Raw genomic sequence first — 18,242 nt, forward strand, 5'->3', positions numbered from 1 at the left:
AGGTACTCTGTTGTCAGACTTAGTACCAGAAGTACAGGAGGCCGTGGAATGCACAGGTGTGAGCTGCCTTAGCACCATTTACTTGTGGTTCTGGCCTCCTGCTCACCTGGGCTGTTTACCTTCTCTGCCTCCTTTCCATTCCTGTGTCTCTTGTGTGCTTTTAGGTGTCTCAAAGGCAGCCGCTATTCTCGTGTGCCTCTCGGGAATGAATGGCAGCACACTCTGGTCCAGTCCCCTCCCCGAGGAGGCCCGGGATATTACATGTTTGAATCTGATGCCAGGAAGCGTGGCTGAAACCATCTGCCTTGTGACAGGGACACACAGAATGTTCAGTGCATTCAATGCGACATCAGGTAAAGGTCATTCCACGGAAGTCTCTGTTTGGGGATCAGAACAGTCTTATATGGAAGGGACCTTTCCACTTTCACACTGTGGAAAGTCTGTTTGGGCTCCGTTGGAAGGTGAATTTAAGGTAAACAGAGAAAGGATTTGACTAGGTTGAGTAATAGGTCATGGTTAAACCTGTTTGGTGATAGGATGGAGCTAAACTGAGTTACCCAAACAGAAACTACCCTGAGGCTTTTGGTTTCTAAGTAGTCCTACTTTGTACAAGACAGCTGGGCTTTGTCTCTTCATATTTGATATAGATGGGGTCCTTGTGTAAACTTACCCATTTACCACTTAAAAAAATGGTCAGGGAATTAAAGTTTTAAAAATTCAAAAAAAAAAAAAAAAGATCAGGGAAGAAAGTAAGGTTTGTTGATGCTTGTTGAATTGGGCTTTTAACTACTTTCTATATTTAGACACCCATGACATGAGGAACGAGAGAGAATCAAATATAATGAAAGCCCCATGTAAAACCGTAAGTGTCCTGCTTGTGAATGCTTTAGACTTGACCAAAGCTGGACACGTAGCAACCTTCCAGTTTCAGAGGTTGAAGTTTGGTAGTGGGATAATTCTGAGTGAAAAAAACTTTAAGTTAACTGCAGAATTAAAGTCCTTTTGAAAACCTCCTGTGATTCCCCTGCTCATGTGAGCACGTGGTGGGACAGAGAGAGTTGGTCTGGTTGGCTGCCCCTGGATGGTTCCTCAGAAATTGTAATAATCTCTAACAGATCAGTTCCTCTGCCCCAGACAAGTGGGCTCCTCTTTCTTGGAGAGACTTCAGCACCTCCATTTTATCTAAAAAACCTAGATGTGAAGTTATCACATGGGTTTCTTAGTCAGACGCTTAAGGATTTCAGATCACACTCCCTGTGCCCTTCATCCCCAGTAAGATTAAAACTAAAAGAAAAGGTAAGGAGTTGCTGGCTGTCATTTGCCCATTGAGTTTCTCTCTTCTGACCTGGAAGCTCTGCATCTGCCCTTTCCAGAGGCTGAAGCTATCATTGTGATCAGCTTATTTGTCACCCCTAGGGAAAGCCATTTGGACTTTAAACCCAAACTACTTATCTAATGGTACCCTGGCTGCCCCAGGGGTGGTGCTGCCGGACTTGGATGAAGATGGCGTTAGAGACCTTGTCGTTCTGGCCATTGGGGAATTGCAGGTATGCTCTACGTCAGATTGTCTCTGTTTCTCATAGGAAGTGCTTCAACTTCAGTCAGTTCTAGTACGGGTATCATAAATGCTGCTTGAACCTTTTAACAAGGGCTTAGGCTTAAGAAAATTCTCTCTCGGAGATTTAATGAATAAATTGCCATCATGAACTTATTTTCCCAGCAGTCTCATTATGTTCCCATTGACTGTGGCAGGGTGGAACTTGGGCACCGGAGAGGTTTGTGTTTAAATTTCTGCTCCACTGTAGCCCTGTGGCCTTGGGAAAGCCATGGAATCTCTCCAAGATGTAACACAGGAATGTTCTATCTAGAACAGGGGCTGTTGTGAAAGCCGGAGCTACCGTATTTGAAGTGCGTAAAGTAGTGCCTATTTTTTACCGTGTGGGTGTATTGTTAGTTGTATTAGACATACTTAACCTTTATGTAAAACCACAAGACAGCTCATAGAATAGATAGGAATACATCATATATTGAGTAAGTAATAACAGCAATGACCTAAGAAAGGACAGTTGTATACAGGCTATGACAATAGACCTGGAGTCCAGGACATTTGTCCTTAAATTATGCTCCTTGATTATGCTTTGCAGGAGCTCCAGTGGACTAGGGCTAGTACTCTGTGTACAGATAAAATAATAGTAGTTTTCCTTCCTAAATCACAGGAAAGAGTACATTGACAAGCACATGTATCTCCATTTTTACTCCTATATCTCCATTTTTACTCCTAACACTTTTTTTGAGCTTGTGCCAAAAGTTCCTTTAAGACGTCTTCTCAGACTTCCTACGTGGGTTTGCCAGGAAATGCTGGTGAACGAAAGAATTGAACAATTGGCAACTAATATTTGTGGGAAAATGTGGATATAGATCATTTTGCTTTATTTGATTTATTTTAATTTTAAGAGACCTTGTGTTTGCTGTTGTGATTTTTGTAGTGCATATACATGGTGTAGAGTTATGAAATCTGCAAGTAAAATGATTTAGAATAGAATGAAATCCATTAGTATTTTATGGTTTTCTGCCAGGAGCACCATAAGTAAACTGAAAGTGCTTCTCCAGTCACTGAGCACTGTTTGGGGAGCACTGTTCTAGGACATCTGGCAATACTTTGTGAGATGAGAACAAAGAAGTAAGGTAAATTTCTGAAGACTAGTGAGTTTGGAGGGTACTTTATTAGTTTTCCTTCCACTAGCAAGTTGGTCTCAAAGTAGATTGAACCCCAAACTCAACAAATATTTACATAATCTTTTTTAATCCCAATCATTGTGAATTTCAGTAACTACATCCATCAGGGAGTGATTTTCTGAAGTTCCCGAAGTGGAAAGTATGGGGAGTTTCTTCTTAACGGTTTAATGAGGTATGGTTAGTGGAGGCATAGCAAGTTTATATGTCCTGAGCGAGCTTAACAATCTTGGCCTTCATACCCTATTCATTGCCAGTGGTGGCTGACAGGCTAGAGGTTGAGGCTTTTAGGGACCCTCCACAGTGAGGCAGCCTCTGTTGGAGGAACTGGCTTCTTGCCTACTCCTACTCTGTAATTTTTTTTCTTTCTTTTTTTTTTTTTTGTCTTAACCAAACAGCAAAAAAAGTGTACTGTCCAACTTGCCTCACAGAATTTACTTATTTACACATAGTGTAGAGATATGAATAGTGTCCATTCTGTCTGAAAAGTGATAGTACTAGAAAAATCGCAGAAAAATGATGGGTTTAGAGCAGCCTCACCTTTATACTGACCTCTTTTGACCTCTAATGCCAGCAACAAGGAACCTGGGGAACCCAAGCTCTGGTTTATTCTAAGCTACAGTATGGAATGCTCTCTTTTCTTAAGGAATGGAACGTATTAGGTCTATGACTTAGAGTGATGCATTCTTAGATCTGGGTTTAGAGTGAGGTGGGCTTGGGACAAAGGAACTGATGGCTTGGGGTTAGTGGAACTTATCTGGCCTAGAACGTTAGTGGGAAGGGACCTCAAAGCCATGTGGTTGATCCTCTCACACCATGTTAGAATCACTGATAGAGTATTCCAGACACATTGGCCCCTACTCTCCTCAAGTCCTCAGGCCAATGGGAATATCACTGATTTGTAACACTGTTCTTTTCATTTTTGGTCAGGTCTAGAAAATTCTGTCATATTGGTAAGAATTCTACTTTCTCATAGCTTCTACTCACTGTTCCAGCATCAGCTACTTTGAATGAATATATTCCTCTTTCTACATAAAAGCCCATTCACCTTAGCCACATCGCACTAAGCCTGCTACTTGCAAGGCTAACTGCCCCCAGTTTCTTCTGTTGTCCCCCATGCATCATGAAGTCTAGAGTCCTCTCTTTCTTGCTTTCTTTCCCTTTGCATTCTGTTTTATCCATATTTCTTAAAATGCCATACCTGTGTCTGGAAACCGTATTCTGTTTGTGATATAACCAGTTATATCAGTGTAAGGAAATACTACTTCTTTTGATACAGGCCTTGTATTTCTAATAACATAGCTGAAGATTGTGGTGGCCTTCCTAAGATTTTGCATTTATTTATAATCTATTAAAGTACCCACCCCTTTTAATTAATCAATTAATTAATGGCCCCATTTCTTCTTTCAGATTTTGACTCATCTTTCAAACCTAAGACTTCTTTGAATTTCTAGTTTGTCATAGAGCATATTAGCTATCCCTTTCAGCTTTGTGATGAGCTTGTGATAAGCTATTCATTCATTCAAGTCTTTGAGAAGACTTGAATGATTAGTAGGAATGGGACAGTAGCAGGGTGGTGTGACATTCCACAGCAACCTCCCTGTAGGTTGGTATTGACTCACTCTGGGTACACTGAAAACTGTATCTTTCTGTCTTGTCCAAAAGAATTCATGACGCTAAACTTTGTCAGAAGCTTTACGGAAGTCAGCTTATCAGTACAATTCTCATATTTCCTAGTTGGTGATTCTATTGCTGAAAGAAAACCCTCTAGAGCAGAGGATGGTAGACTGTGTGACCTGTAGACCAGATTTGGCCCACTGCTTGTTTTTGTAAATACAGTTTTATTGGAGCATAGCCAATGCCTATTTTCTTATTATTATCCATGGCTGCTTTCACGCTATGGCGGTCAACTAGTTGCTTCAGAAACCATCTGGCTTGCAAAACCTACAATGCCATTTGACTCTTCACAGGACAGGTTTGCTGATCTCTGCTTGAGAGTAAGGTTGATAGTAGCCAGGCAGGCTAGACATGTAACGTTATGATGGGAGAGGCTGCCTGTATTGATTTTAGTTGGGACCAAATATTACTGGCGATTTCTGGGTGTGAGAGTAGAGACCGGGAGTCAGCAGTCCTGTAGTTAGCTCTGGGCTAGAAATCTGTGCCTCAGAAGATTTCATCTAGAAACAACCGTGTTTCAGAGAAATTGCCTGAGCTACCGTACAGATGGTTTTTGCACATATCTACCAAAGGAATGGGAACGTTGGCTTCATTTTCTTGCTTCCAGGGGAAGAACGTGAAGCAGGTTTGGCTTTATGCTTTCCAACTTTGGGAAGTGTTTCTGAACCCTTAGCTAATCAGGAATCAGTAATGTCTGGAGAAACTACTTGGTTAAGGAAACAATATGGCATCTACTGACTCCGTTTTTTTCACTTCTTCAGCCAGATCTGTGCTTTCTGCTGGTGTCTGGCCGGACAGGGAGTCCAGTGGGCCGACCCGTGAAGTACAACATCGTGGGAGTGGGGAATCTGATTGGTCCTCAGGTTTATGTCACCACAAATGGGGCTGTCTACATCCTGTTTGGCTTTGGTAAGAAGCAAAGCTAGTTTTTTTGCCGTTCCCCATCTGTGTGTGTGGTAGGCCTCCCTTCTGAGACAGAGTGAAAGTTTGGGAATTGCTGACATCAGGCAGCCCTTTTGCCACCTCCTATCCCAGGGGCCTCTCATTCTCTGCCACCTGTGGCCGGTTATTAACTCAGCTTTCCCCAGCTGCCTTCTCCAAAGAGAAGACTTCTTGCCCAGAATCTGCTTCATTCCTTTCCCCATTCCATGTTGAACCATTCTGGGTGGGATCTGTGAGACCCATCTTCTTTTTTTTTTTAAAGATTTTATCTATTAATTTGACAGAGAGTGCACAAACAGGGGGAGCAGCAGAGGGAAACGGAAAAGCAGGCTTCCTGCTGAGCAGGGAGCCCAGTGTGGGGCTCTATCCGAGAAATCTGGGATCATGACCCCAGCCGAAGGCAGACGCTTAACTGACTGAGCCACCCAGGGGCCCCTGTGAGACCCATCTGATCAGGCTCTGTGTCTCTCGCTCAGATCCTCACCCTGGGAGAGTTCTAGTAAATTCAGCTTCTCAGTGTTGGTTCTTCCTGTGGTGCTAGGAAATATCCAAGCTGTCGCCCTGCGGGACATTTTTGTTCAGGCCCAAAATCGAGACAGCTTACCACCTTCTCTGCAGATAGAAGAGCCGGAATGGGAGAAGCGAAGATCCATCAACCTGTCTGAGCTCATTGACATTTACAGGTAGGGCAGATATCTGACCTTGTCGCAGTTCAATCTCCTCAGATCTTACGAGTCATGGAGTCTCCGCGTTTGAATTGGGCCGGTGAATAAGGGGCCAGAGAGGTCTGTGGGGGAAAGAGCGCTAGCCTTCATATACCATCTTCCTATCTGGTGAGGTAGATACGTTCTTTTCTTGGGAACATAAGGTGTTGGTGATCATGATTTGTGATCACTCTACACACAGACTGCAAAGAAGGAGATCTGTTTAGCGTTCTGAGTCAGAGAAGGGCAGGCTGAGATGGGGAGACCTCTAGGCAGGGAGAGAGATTTATGTAAAAAAAACCTGCTTGTAAACTGGGCAGAAGTATCTGCCCTACTCCTTTTCTGTTTTTCTCTTAGTTGAAGAATCGTTTTGACAGGAGCAAGACTAGCATCCATGAAATCTTATTTTTTATTCTTGTTTATTTCTTAATCAAAAGCATGTCCTTTGTCACATGTGGTGGATTTTACCCATTTAACCCCAGGCTGGGGTAGTGATTGTCTTCATTCTCTTCTGTCAGAAGTTTCAGATCATCTTCTAGCATTTTCTCAGGCACTAGCACATTGTTTCAGTAAGAATTGGGCAGGTATTAAATGGAATGGTCCCAGTTGTTCAGAAAAAGAAATAATTCAATGCAGTGTAGACCATGGGTTCCTGTCCAAGTTCAGTGACAATCTCAGTCCTCCTGTCCGGGTCTCCATCTGCTTTCCGTGCCATTATCTTTGGCTCTGTTAACCTCCCCCAGAGTATCCAACGTGAGAGATCTGGCCTTGTGGCCTTTCTCCTAGGAGTTCCTTTTGAACTGGAATGAATTTTCCAGGGATTCTTGCTTTCTAAAATGAGATTCAACTGGAACGACACAGTGCCTCCCTCGTAAGATCATGGTGGGAGGTGAATACAAGAGTATAGAGAAACACGTACCCCGAGAGAAAGAGCCCCAACTTGTGGCTCCAGAATCTCATCCAAGCCAGAGACTAACCATTGGGTCTTGTTTAATTCAGCGATGGTGTTGAGCTACTGCAGATGGTGAAGGCACCTGATTCCAACTGCAGCAACCTCCTGATTACAACCAGACAAGGCCTCATCCTACTGCGGGGGCAAAATCTTACACCTTCCTGGACACTGAGCCTGCAAGGCTTGCACAGGTTTGCCGTGTGCTCCTCCTAAGGGTTGTAGTTTTGATCTGCTTTCCCATGTTTAAAAATTGCCCAGAACAATTGCTTGATTCCTGGGGTGGTGCGGAAGAGGGAGAAAGAAGTCCTTGTTTTCCTCTCCTTCTGCTTTACTACTGATCGCTTAATTTTGTTCTCATTTGCAGCCAGCCTACTCCTGGGTATTTCACTGATGATCAGACCTTAGACTTCCTTCTCCAGATACAGGATGGAGTTGGGATGAAAAAGGTAAAACTTTGGGACTCAGATCAATGAAAACATCTAGAAAGTCTATTTGTTGTGTCCAGCCGTATGCTAGGTACTGTGAGAAATAGGAACCTAACATATGGTCCCTTCCTTCAGAGAACTCAAAGAGTAGCTGAAAACTCACAAGCTAGTGCTGAGATCTGTAGCATTGGAAGCTTTTCCAGTTAACCCCCTTCCAGTATGTGAATTCCCTCTTCTGAATTCTTACAGTTAGGCAGTAAGAACCTTCTGAAGTCTCTCGGTGGGGAAAGGGAGGCATAAATAAACTTAGTACTTTGGTACTAGTTTTCTAAGCTCTCAAAGAAGGCGGGATATCTGGGTGGCTGGGTTATTATGGAGGACTTAATAAGGGAGGGAAAGATGAGCAGGACCTCGAAAGTTGAATTATATTTATATGAGGAGGGGTGGATGGGAAGGCCTGTTGGGTCAGGACCACCAGTGCCTGAGGCCCAGAGACAGAATGGTATGGCACGTTCCAGGGACACTGAGGAGGTCTTTCTGATTTTACGTGAGGTTGTATATTGTGAAGATACAATGATTGGATAGGCAGTTTTCATTCTCTCTCTCTTTTTTAAGGATTTATTTATTTTAGAAGGAGAGAGTGTGTGTGCACATGCATGAGCAGGGGGAGAATCTCAAGCAGACTACATGCCCAGCACGGAGTGGACGCAGGGCTCGATCTCACGACCCTGAGATCATGACCTGCACTGAAATCAAGAGTTGGATGCTTAAATGACTGAGCCATCCAGGCGCTCCCAGTTTTCATTCTTATTATAGGGAGAATTAAGGTTTTGAAATTTTTTTTTTAATAATTAACCTAGCTTTTGTGTTTTTCTTCACTCTAAAATATGTATTTATATATTTCACACTGTTCTCTGGGAGCCAACTCAACAGTTAATCATTGCCTCTAAGGTCCACCAAGTTCTGCTCCAGATGCACAGATAATGTCTCTGGAGACACAGAGTTAATGAACACAAGACCCTGGTCCCATGCAGCTCCTGGTCTCTGGGGTGTGCATACGCACACGGCTCTGCCACGCCACGGCGTGTGCTAGGTGGAGGTCCGCACAATGCCATGGAGGCGCAGGGAGCAGACAGAAGGAAGGGAGTCAAGAGGTGCTCTGTGTTGGTTGCGGGCTAGATATTCACATCCTGAAAGCAGAGAAGTGGTTCACTGGATTGATATGTAAGGAGGAGCCAAGGGGCATTTCCACCACAGAGCTCTGAGTGAGCTCAGCTGATGGAAGGCCCTGGAAAGCAGGGCGGCAGCGTTTAGGTGAACATACTGGGGGCACTGGGGTCATTTGGACCTGAGTGGAGGACAGAGCTGATGATAAAGGCATCACTTCAGGGAGAGTCTTCCAGCAGTGCTGTGTAGGAAAGAAACAATGTCCAATTGTGTTTCAAAATAATTTCAGGTAGAGATTGGAATTTTCATTGGCATTCCTGGCAGGATTAAGGGAGAAGGGTATACATAGCTTGATTAAGAGCTGAGTTGCTGGGGCTTTAGACCTGGAATTTAATCATGGCTCCACTACTTTCCGGTGGCCTCGGGCAAGTTACATAACCTCACCTAACTGCAGATTCTATATCTATAAAGTGGGGGTTGTGATAGCACCTGGCTTCATAGGGTTATCATGACAGGAAAATAATGCATGTGACTGGATCCAGTTTTTTAGTGTGGTGTCTCAACACTTTTGTCCCGAGACTACCAGAGGGAATCTTGAAGTGTTGGCTCGGGGCGGGGGTGGGGGGTAGCTGTTTCCCCAGGCAGTGTGGCAGAGTCCGGGCAGGGATGCAGAAGGGTAGGCCTGAGGGGCTGAAGAGTAGGAAAGTGATTGTTGATAGGGGTGCAGTCCTTGCACTCACTGAAGAACAGACACTGAGGACAGGGGCTGGGGCTGGGTGGGGAGTTTCTTATGGATTTGGACCAAGGAGAGGCTCTAAAACTGTGAGGTATGAGGTATTTGGGGTGAGAAGGAGATATATGTGCAGCCAGGGATTAGGAGCTCAGTCCCCTTTGTTATCCTGTGAGCGATGCAGCTGAGGAGTGTATTTTCTCCTAGTTGATTTGCCTGTCTCGATGTGCTGTCTTGACTTTAAGACCAACCTAGGGCTGAGCTCTGTATGCGTGACGCCCAGGAGTCAAGCCTGTAAAGCTTGGAGCACAGCGCGTAGCACGGGCATCCACTTGGTCACCGTCCCCTCAGTGGGCGCTGCGGTGGTGGGAGGGAAGGAGCCGGCAGGAGGTGCTGCTGTGGGCGTCTGGTGACAGCACCTCCCCTCCAAAGGGCTGCTGTTTCTGGATGAGGACCGCCACAGACACTGAGCACTCTTGAGCTCCCTCCTGTCCCCGAGCTGCCTTCTCTCACTTGCAGAATGACAGGCTGATTGGGTGATTTCTAATGTCCCCTTCCCGCTTGAGAATTCAGCAGACCTTTAAACTCTGCTAAGTGGGGACAAGGGCTGTGGAAAACTAGGTCTGGTCCCGAGTCACTGTTTAATGCTTTCCGAATGCCTAGCATGTTCATGTGGAATAAGCTCAACCTGTTAATATACATGAGTTTTCATTCTCTTGTGTGTTTCCTCGGCCTGCTGCCTTTTGTGGGGGGGGTGGGGGGGCCAGGAGAAGAGAGAGAATCTTGAGGAGGCTCCATGCCTGCTGCACAGCCTGATGTGGGGCTCCATCTCAGATCACGACCTGAGCCGAGATCAGGAGCTGGTCACGGAACTGACTGAGCCCCCCGGGCGCCGCAGCCTGCTTCCTTTCTGAAGGTGGGCTGTCCTCACTGTCTCTTCTTTTGCAGATGGTGGTGGTGGATGGGGACTCAGGCTCCATTCCCTGGAGTTACAGTGCTCCCTGTCACCTGAAAGAGACACCAACCACCTCAGCAATGACTGCAGACCAGAAGTCTGTCTTCCTCTTTTGGGCTGAAGGGACGTCAGCTGCGTCTCCCAGTTCTGTGAGTGAGCCTGGGGGGTGTGGGATGGGGGTCCTTCCGTCACTCAGTGAGATGACAGCTGCTCCGCGGAGCTGACTGGGTCTGGAAGGTTTAGTGGAGCAGCCACGCTGCTAGGTGGTTGTGGGTAAAACATAGCAGCACCCGATGGGCAGGGCTAGAACCTGCTCCCTCCTGAGCTCTGCTTGTCCTGGCCTTGCCTTTCAGCTGCAGTCAAGGGAAAGCTGATAGCAGCCCCTGGCTGCTGGCTGCCAACAGTGGGAGGCTAGATAAGGCATAGGTCCTCACAAGATGCTAGGTCCAAAATTCCAGATGATTCACATGTGCTGTAGGTCAAAGAGAAGTAACGGTGACTGGTCTGGAGGGGGCAGAGGAGGGTTCATGTGGGTGAAGCTGGGCTTCGAGGTGAATAAACTGAGTCTGCAAAAATGGCATGGGGCAGGGATGGCCAGGCAGTTGGAGAGAATATCGTTGAAGCTGAGGTTGAGGGTTTGTCTGGGGGAATTACAGGGGAGAAGGTCCGATGCCCAGAAGGCAGATTTTCCAAAGTCTTTCTTTTTTCTTTGAAGATTTTATTTATTTGTCAGAGAGAGCACAAGCAGGGGCAGTGGCAGACAGAAAGAGAAGCAGGCTCCCTGCTGAACAGGGAGCCTTATGCAGGGCTCCATCCCAGCACCCTGGGATCATGACCTGAGCTGAAGGCCTATGGTTAGCCCACTGAGCCGCTCAGGTGCCCCTCAATAAAGCCTATCTTGACCAGCACCTGCTCTGTGCCAGGCACCATGTTCTCCATAGGGACCTAAGGATAGACTAGAAACCGTGCTGGTGCTCTCTCAGAGAAGGTCTGCTGGGGGGACCCAGAAGGACGAAGAATCCTGAATTCATTGACTATGCACTCTTGGACAAGCCATCTAACTTTGCTGAGCCTCATGCTCTTTATCCATCAATGAAGATGCTAATATAGTCCCTCATTTTGAGGATCAGATTTACTCAAAATCTAGATTATGGTTGTAACTCTGCCCTGCCCTAACATGTGCCCACGACAGTTTACCTGACATTTTAACTTCCTGGTTTCCTCATTTAATAAAGCGAGGGGATTAGAACAGGTGACTCTCCAATGTAAGTGTCTGTAAATAACCTCAAAACAAAGGTGTGGTACAGATGCTGTAATAGAAGCACAAATAAGAGATTTAGCTAGAAGCACAAAGGGAGGGCAGCTGGGGAGCTTTCTCTAAAAGAGGTGGCCTTCAGATGTGGGATCTAAGGATGAGGATTGTTTTCAGTCGTGGAAATGGGCTCCAGAGGATTGTTAGACGCCTAAGGGGGACGTAGGGTTAGATGGGTGTAGGCAGAGGTTAGATGGAGCAAAGTTGCCAGTCAGACATTCCTGAAGCTTGGCTGGCCAGGTGAATAACGGTAGGAAGAGGCTGGAAAAGGCAGATTTGGGTTAAGTGGTGTAAGACCCTGGCTTTCAGGCTGAGGAATTTGGCCTCCATTCCCTTGACGTTGAGAAGGGAGTTTGGCTCTTTGCTTGTCATGTGGACGGAGTCAGAAGTCTGTCCTGTCAGGTGTGGGACTCTGAGGGTCCGGGAAATGCCCTCTTTTGCTGCGCGGCACGTGGGGGCAGTGCAGCTGTAGCCCTCCTGCCTGTGCTCCTCCTCCGTTCATGTGCTTCTTATGCTAAGAATACAGGATTCCTGTTTCCTCCACTAGTGCGGCCAAGGGTGGGGGAGGCACACAAGGAGCTCCAGTAGAGCAATCATTTACTGACCTGTACATGGTCTTTCACACGCGTGCGTGTGAGCCGAACATCATCCCTGCACAGAGGTCAGGCTGGCAAGGGCAGTTCTTGTGTGCATTTCTTCTGCTGTGGGGACTTGGGGGGCTGCCACTTGGAATTGGAATTTTTGTTTTATAATTAATGATTTTCTTCTGTCTGGGCAATGCTCTGCTTTTTTTAGAAACTGAGATTTTTGGGATTTTAGCTTGATATTTGTAATTGGCTTCAATATCCAATGAGAAGAGGTGTCTTTTCATGTATACATTTTGTTTCCACAAAACCCCACCTACTGCAGGAGATGGCCCAGTGTTCTAATACTCCCGCAGGCAGAAGACGAAGGGTTCTTCCCATCCAGGCATGCACATTTCCATTCTCTGTTTTCTCATAAGGGAGAAAGCATTTTCTAGCTCTAGTGGTTTGAAGAAGTTGGTGACTAGTCTGTTTTCAACTCTCTGGAATGTGTCTCTTGTATATGAGAGTTTCTCTCGAACACATGCTTGTAGTTGGGGGTCAGGTCATAGCCTCTGAGAGGAGTCCGCAATCACCGCGGTCTCCCCTGCCCTTTTCATTGGAGGGCTGTCACATGTGGGAATGAGAGTTAACTACGTTCTTCCCTTTTGCTTCTCACTGTCAGGATGTCATCCCCGGAACTGGGCCACCCAGCCTTCACCACCTGTACCTCCTGCATCCAGCATTCCCCTCTATTCTTCTGGATCTGGCCAATGCCACAGGCACAGTGACGGCTTCAGAGGGTAATGTGATGTGACGGTGGGGGGTGTGTGCACAGATGAGGGGAGACAGTGTACTGGCTGTGTGTGTGTGAAGATCCCGCTGTCTCAGTGAGGGAGGGATGCGTGTCGTCAAACAGCAGCAGGGGGTGGGGGAGTTGAGCCGCTCCCAGGCTTCCTCAGGGCGGTGGCCGGAGTGCCCCTCTGGGAGGAGCAGCAGGCTCTCAGGCTAAGGACCCAGCCCTCGGAATAGGCTGAAAGCTGAGGGCAAGTGTGGCCCGTCTCAGAGGTCCTCAGGTAGATGTGGTTCACGCAGCGTCATTCAGTGGACGTTCGCTGAGCATCATCTGTGTGTCGGGCACGGTGCTGGTGCTGGGAGTACAAGTAAGACTAGACTCTTGACCCTCTAGGAGCTGAGGATTTAGAATTACCTGTGAGGAAAATGGTGGGGGTAGCATGTTGTCTCTAGGACATTGGTGTAGGATCAGTGGAGACTTTATTCTGACTAGTGCAGGTAAACATGCCCCTTGCATAGAAGTGGCTGCCAAGAGAAAAATTAAGGGAAAAAGAAAAATCGCACAGAATCTGACCACTTGTTACCCTGTTAACATTTGGAAGTAGTCTTCAATTTTATGTATGTATATAAATAATACCATATAGCAAAACTTGGATCAAATATCATTAGAGACCAGTAATTCAGGCAGTCAGAACCCTGGAAACTCAGCCACTGCGACCTCCTGGTCTTGAAGTGTCTGATGGGCTCTTCCTCAGACATCCTTTGCCTCACTCTGAACTGAGGGAGTGTGCAGTTCTTGTTGTGGCCGGAGAGGGGAGGGTGGAGGGTATGGGGTGAGGAAAACCAGATGGGCCACTTCTCCTTTACGTCTTTCCGTATTTTCTTGCCATTCAGAGGCTTGCTCTCCATGTACAAACTCATTTGCCTGGAAGTTAAAACGTGCTTGTGACTCTCAGTTTGTTGGGATACATTAGGAAGAATACTTCACAAGGAATTTGCAAGAACCCCTGCCCCCTGGCTTTGTGTGTGGTGGGGAGCAGGGTCAGGGAGGTGGCATTCTACAGAATCCTGTGGTGGGATCTAAATGAGTTGATGGGTTGTTGTTGTTTTTAAGATTTATTTGTTTGACAGAGACACAGCGAGAGAGGGAATACAAGCAGGGGTAGTGGGAGAGGGAGAAGCAGGCTTCCTGCTGGACAGGGAGCTTGATGTGGGGCTTGAATCCAGGGCCCTGGGATCATGAGCTGAAGGCAGGTGCCCCTGAGTTGTTTTTCAGTATTAGTGAAAAACATTATTCAGTGAACATTAAATAGTAGTAATTAGGAATCGAGACCCTTTTTAGCAACGGCTGTTTTAAGGATAAGGCAAAATAAGAGCTGGTGAAGCAGATAGCATCTGTGACCGTGTACTGACAGTCCAGGAATTCTCCAGAGTTCTAGTTTGCTGTGCTCACTTTGCTATCAAATTGTCACCATAGTTGGCATATCCTCGTTTCCTGATTTGGGGCTTTCTTAGAAGCAGCTTCAGGAAAGGAAGGGTCTAAAGACCAAGAGGAATGAATGTGCTGCGTTGCTGGCATCCTGTCGTTCCCCACTGTGCACCCACTGTCTAGCCCAGTGCTGGCATTTAATAAGTGTTCAGTAAACTTTGTGGACGAATTAATGAAGGGGTAGATAAATGAATGAATCTAGTTGCAGAATCAAGCCACGCCCCTGCTAGCAGAAGTATTGTCCTCGTTAATCGCTCTTGTTTTTGTCCTCCTCAGTTGGAATTAACGACCTCTGGAAAGATGCCTTTTATGTTACCAGGACAACAGGGCCAAGCTCCGAAGGCCATCTGGCACCCCTGGTGGTCAGCAAGCTTAGTCTACGGTGGGCGCTGATGGAAGGCCAGGTGGTCCAACTTGAGGACACCACCCCCAAAATTGGCCGTGGGGAGCTGCGAAGATTCCTCTCTAGAATAAAGTTTGTTGATCCTCCCCACCAGGTGAATCTCTTCTGAATGGTTTATTTGATTACCAGTAAGGGTTTGGGGCAAATGCTACCAAATCCAACTTTGTTCTCGAGAAAGTAGATGGGAGTAGGAGCCCTCTTGATTAGCCGGGTGTCAAGAACCAGCTGTTCGAGAGCAGCTCTGTTTTTTTAAGGTGCGTTATGACCATTCAGAAATGGTACTCAGTTGTTTTTAGCTGGCAATGGTACTATCCCCTTAGGGAACACTTGGAAATGTGGGGTCATGGTGTCTATTGTCTCAGTGACTGAGGGGGTGGGCACGACCAGTATTTTCTGGGTAGAGGCTGGCAAGGCTAACAGCATGCCACACTTGGAGCAGTTACGTATCCAAAGAATTATCTGGCTGCTACCCTCACAGCCCTCAAATACTGTGGTCTAGTTCAATGTTCAAGAGTTTATCATGGAAAAAAACAAGGTTTCTGGATCTTTCAGGAAGGACTTATGAGCTTTCCAGGTTAAGCAGAAGGACAGAAGAGTAGAGAAATAGCTTGGGTTTCCTCCATCGCTCTGTCATGAAAGGAATGAAAGTCGCTGATACCTGCACTTTTTCCCCTAGATGTAGTCTGATGGAATCTTCCGTTTCAGAAGAAGTGAACAGAGTGGTACCATCTATCTCCCAGCAGCGTCAAGTCAGTTCTTTGGAGAGAAGGAACACTTCACCTCATTTTACCACCTCTGTGCGATCATCACAAAGCACTTTGGAGGGCACGTTGGAGTTCTTTGATGACGGCACGATCCATTGGGCTGGGGTTATCTGACCTCTAACTTTTCAGTCCCTGCATTAACCCCCTCCTCTAGGCACTCCAGGGATAGTTTGGAAATGTGAATCTTATGGTTTATTTTTTGTGTGTCTAATTTATAAACTCCTGCTGGGAAATCCCAGTGAAGTTCTTCCCTGGAACATTTTGTTTTGCGTTATGCCACATGTGTGTATGCATTGGTGTGATGATGAATTAGTTTCTCGATCTGTTCTAAGCTCCAGGGACCGAGTTTCTTGTCCTTCTGAAGTACACCTGGTTTGTTTGGTTGTCTTGAGATTTCCAGTGCCCTGCCTCTGATCCGGGTCACTGGTCCTTGCCTTCTGTGTTCTCTCATCGCCTGTACCTGGGCTTCTTCCTACCCTAGCGGCAGGGAGACAAGACAGTGGAAGGCTGAGGGAGCTGTCCTCGCATTTGCAGCTTTTATCTTCAGTAGCCTTCCACCTCACAAACTTTCCATCTCTGCACACTTGGTGACCATAGCTACCACCACATTCCTGTCGGAAGGGGAGCAAGAGCAGTGCGTAGTTCATGAGCGGCCTCTGATGGAGTCTGTGTGGTATCATGTGGTCTGGATTGGCCTGCTGGTCCTGACCTTTTCCCTGCTAACTTCCGAAGTGCTGGGGGTGTGTGTGTGTGTGTGTGTGTGTGTGTATGCGTGCTGTCCTAGGTCTGTGAAGTCAGGAACGACTCAGGCAGGCAGCCTAATCCCTGCCATAACTCCATTCTGCTCTCTTAGCATCTCCTAGGGGCCATTCTCTGTACTGCCTCTCATTTGTCCGCTTATTCAGAGATAGTTTTGCTTTGCTTGCATGAGAGCAAAGCTGTTCCTGGATTTTTATCCTTGACTCTCACATGCAACCATTTTGCCTGCACATCTCCTTCCTTGTAGAGCCTTTGAAACACTGTATTTTGAGAAAACTCCAGTGTAAATACTCTTTTATAATTGGTTAAGTTCTTTAGAATTATCACCAGTGCTTACTTCTCCCTTCCATAAATATTACTTCTCTTAAGTTCTTTTCTAAACTTCTAGGTCATTGTTTATATAGCAGAAAGTCCCACATTAGCTGGTGGAGAACTACCTTTCTTCTTGAATAATTTTGATAGGTCATACCCGAGTGCAACTCAGGTTCTGTCTTACTTGAGCCTGTATCTTTTTAGCTTGTATTAATAAAGGGAGTCGAGACAAATTTATAGAGATTACAGAAATTTAGGGATCTCAGATTTGAAGGGATGTGTATTATTTGCCCAGTGGTAGGCATTATGACGTAACAGAAGGTTGGTACCAATATCAGGTTGGCCTGCCAGGTTTCTGGGCACCCCCTTGACTTAGGGCCCTGAAAGGAAATTTAATTTCAACACTTTGGGAAGCTTTGTGAACTTGGGGGAACAATGAGAGGATATCCAAGAGGATAGGGATGATTCTAGATTGACTTCTAGAGTTTGAATCTGGGTAGAAGATTCTAGGATCTTGTTTAGCCTACTAGAGGATTCTGAGGACTAATTTATAGTTGACTGAATAGCTAAAACTTGACTTGTGGTTCTGTGGCCTGGGCTGAGCCATCTACTTCTTACCCTTGTTCTTCACCATGTCGAGGCTTTCTGGGAAAGCCATTTTGGGTAGAGGAGCAAAATGCCAAGTCGCTTACTGAGGGCCTGATTTGAGGGTATCCTTTTGGGTAGAAGATGGTGTTTATGCGGGGTGAGTCCCAGAAATAAGAGGAAGCTAGAAGAGCATCAGTCCCTCAATTCTTCATGGTGTGTTTACAAACTGTTGTCTTAACTATGGTAAGTTTGAATCCATTTTTGCTAGACACAGGACAGGCTCTACAGCCAGGGCAGGTTGGAGTGGTGGCAGAGGATTGCAGAAGCTTCACGTGACCAGCATGGGTGTTAGCTGGTCAGGTGTGTCCTGACACTCCCTTCTCCTTGGAGGCACCCACCCTACCGGACCTCTAAGATAGGAAGCGCTCCTCCCTTCTCCCACTCCAGCAAGGCCCCTGTGACTGCCTCTTAGGGATAGCCGTGACTTGTGCGGGTATAAGGACCTTCCTTCTCCCAAGCTCTCCTCCTCGCTATCCGGGTAGCTCCTTCCACCCTAGACAGCATCCTCCCCTCCCCCAGATGCTCTCTGCTCCGCCTCCCTGTCGGGTATGCTGACACCAACCCCCTTGAATGTGAATTGCTGCTTTTATTGCCCATACTACAGACAAGCCAGCTGGTATATTGTCAGGAAGCACTATTTAAAATGTGAATTGTTGCAGAACAAATAAATACTATATAGGAAACATACTTGTGTGTCATTCTCGTTCTTTTTAGCCATCAGGTGGTTTGTTTTCCCTTGATGGAAAAGAGGAAGGAGGTGTGAGTGAGTGAGTTGGGGATCCGGAGAGGAGTGTATGTTCATTGGGGAAGTGTCCCTTTCCATAAATCCCCCAGGAATAACTCCAGTGGACCATTTCTGTAAGTGGACCTGTCCCTGCATGCTGTCCCTACATGTCCCTGCATACACTTCTC

At 46.5% G+C, this 18,242-nt stretch overlaps 1 protein-coding gene across 1 annotated transcript in view; it reads left to right on the forward strand.

The window, feature by feature from the left end:
• The window catches only part of FAM234B (family with sequence similarity 234 member B), a 34,184-nt gene extending 16,171 nt beyond the window's left edge, over positions 1 to 18,013 (forward strand). Inside the window, exons 4-13 of the mRNA XM_032347384.1 lie at positions 165 to 353; positions 1,417 to 1,547; positions 5,172 to 5,319; positions 5,894 to 6,035; positions 7,056 to 7,199; positions 7,373 to 7,454; positions 10,279 to 10,434; positions 12,846 to 12,963; positions 14,721 to 14,941; positions 15,524 to 18,013. Of these exons, the coding sequence (XP_032203275.1) occupies positions 165 to 353; positions 1,417 to 1,547; positions 5,172 to 5,319; positions 5,894 to 6,035; positions 7,056 to 7,199; positions 7,373 to 7,454; positions 10,279 to 10,434; positions 12,846 to 12,963; positions 14,721 to 14,941; positions 15,524 to 15,529 (1,337 nt within the window). The 3' untranslated portion in view covers positions 15,530 to 18,013. The remainder of the gene's footprint in view (positions 1 to 164; positions 354 to 1,416; positions 1,548 to 5,171; positions 5,320 to 5,893; positions 6,036 to 7,055; positions 7,200 to 7,372; positions 7,455 to 10,278; positions 10,435 to 12,845; positions 12,964 to 14,720; positions 14,942 to 15,523) is intronic.
• The last annotated feature ends 229 nt before the right edge of the window (positions 18,014 to 18,242 follow it).

The sequence above is a fragment of the Mustela erminea genome, chromosome 6 (genome assembly GCF_009829155.1).
Source record: "Mustela erminea isolate mMusErm1 chromosome 6, mMusErm1.Pri, whole genome shotgun sequence".
NCBI lineage: Eukaryota > Metazoa > Chordata > Mammalia > Carnivora > Mustelidae > Mustela > Mustela erminea.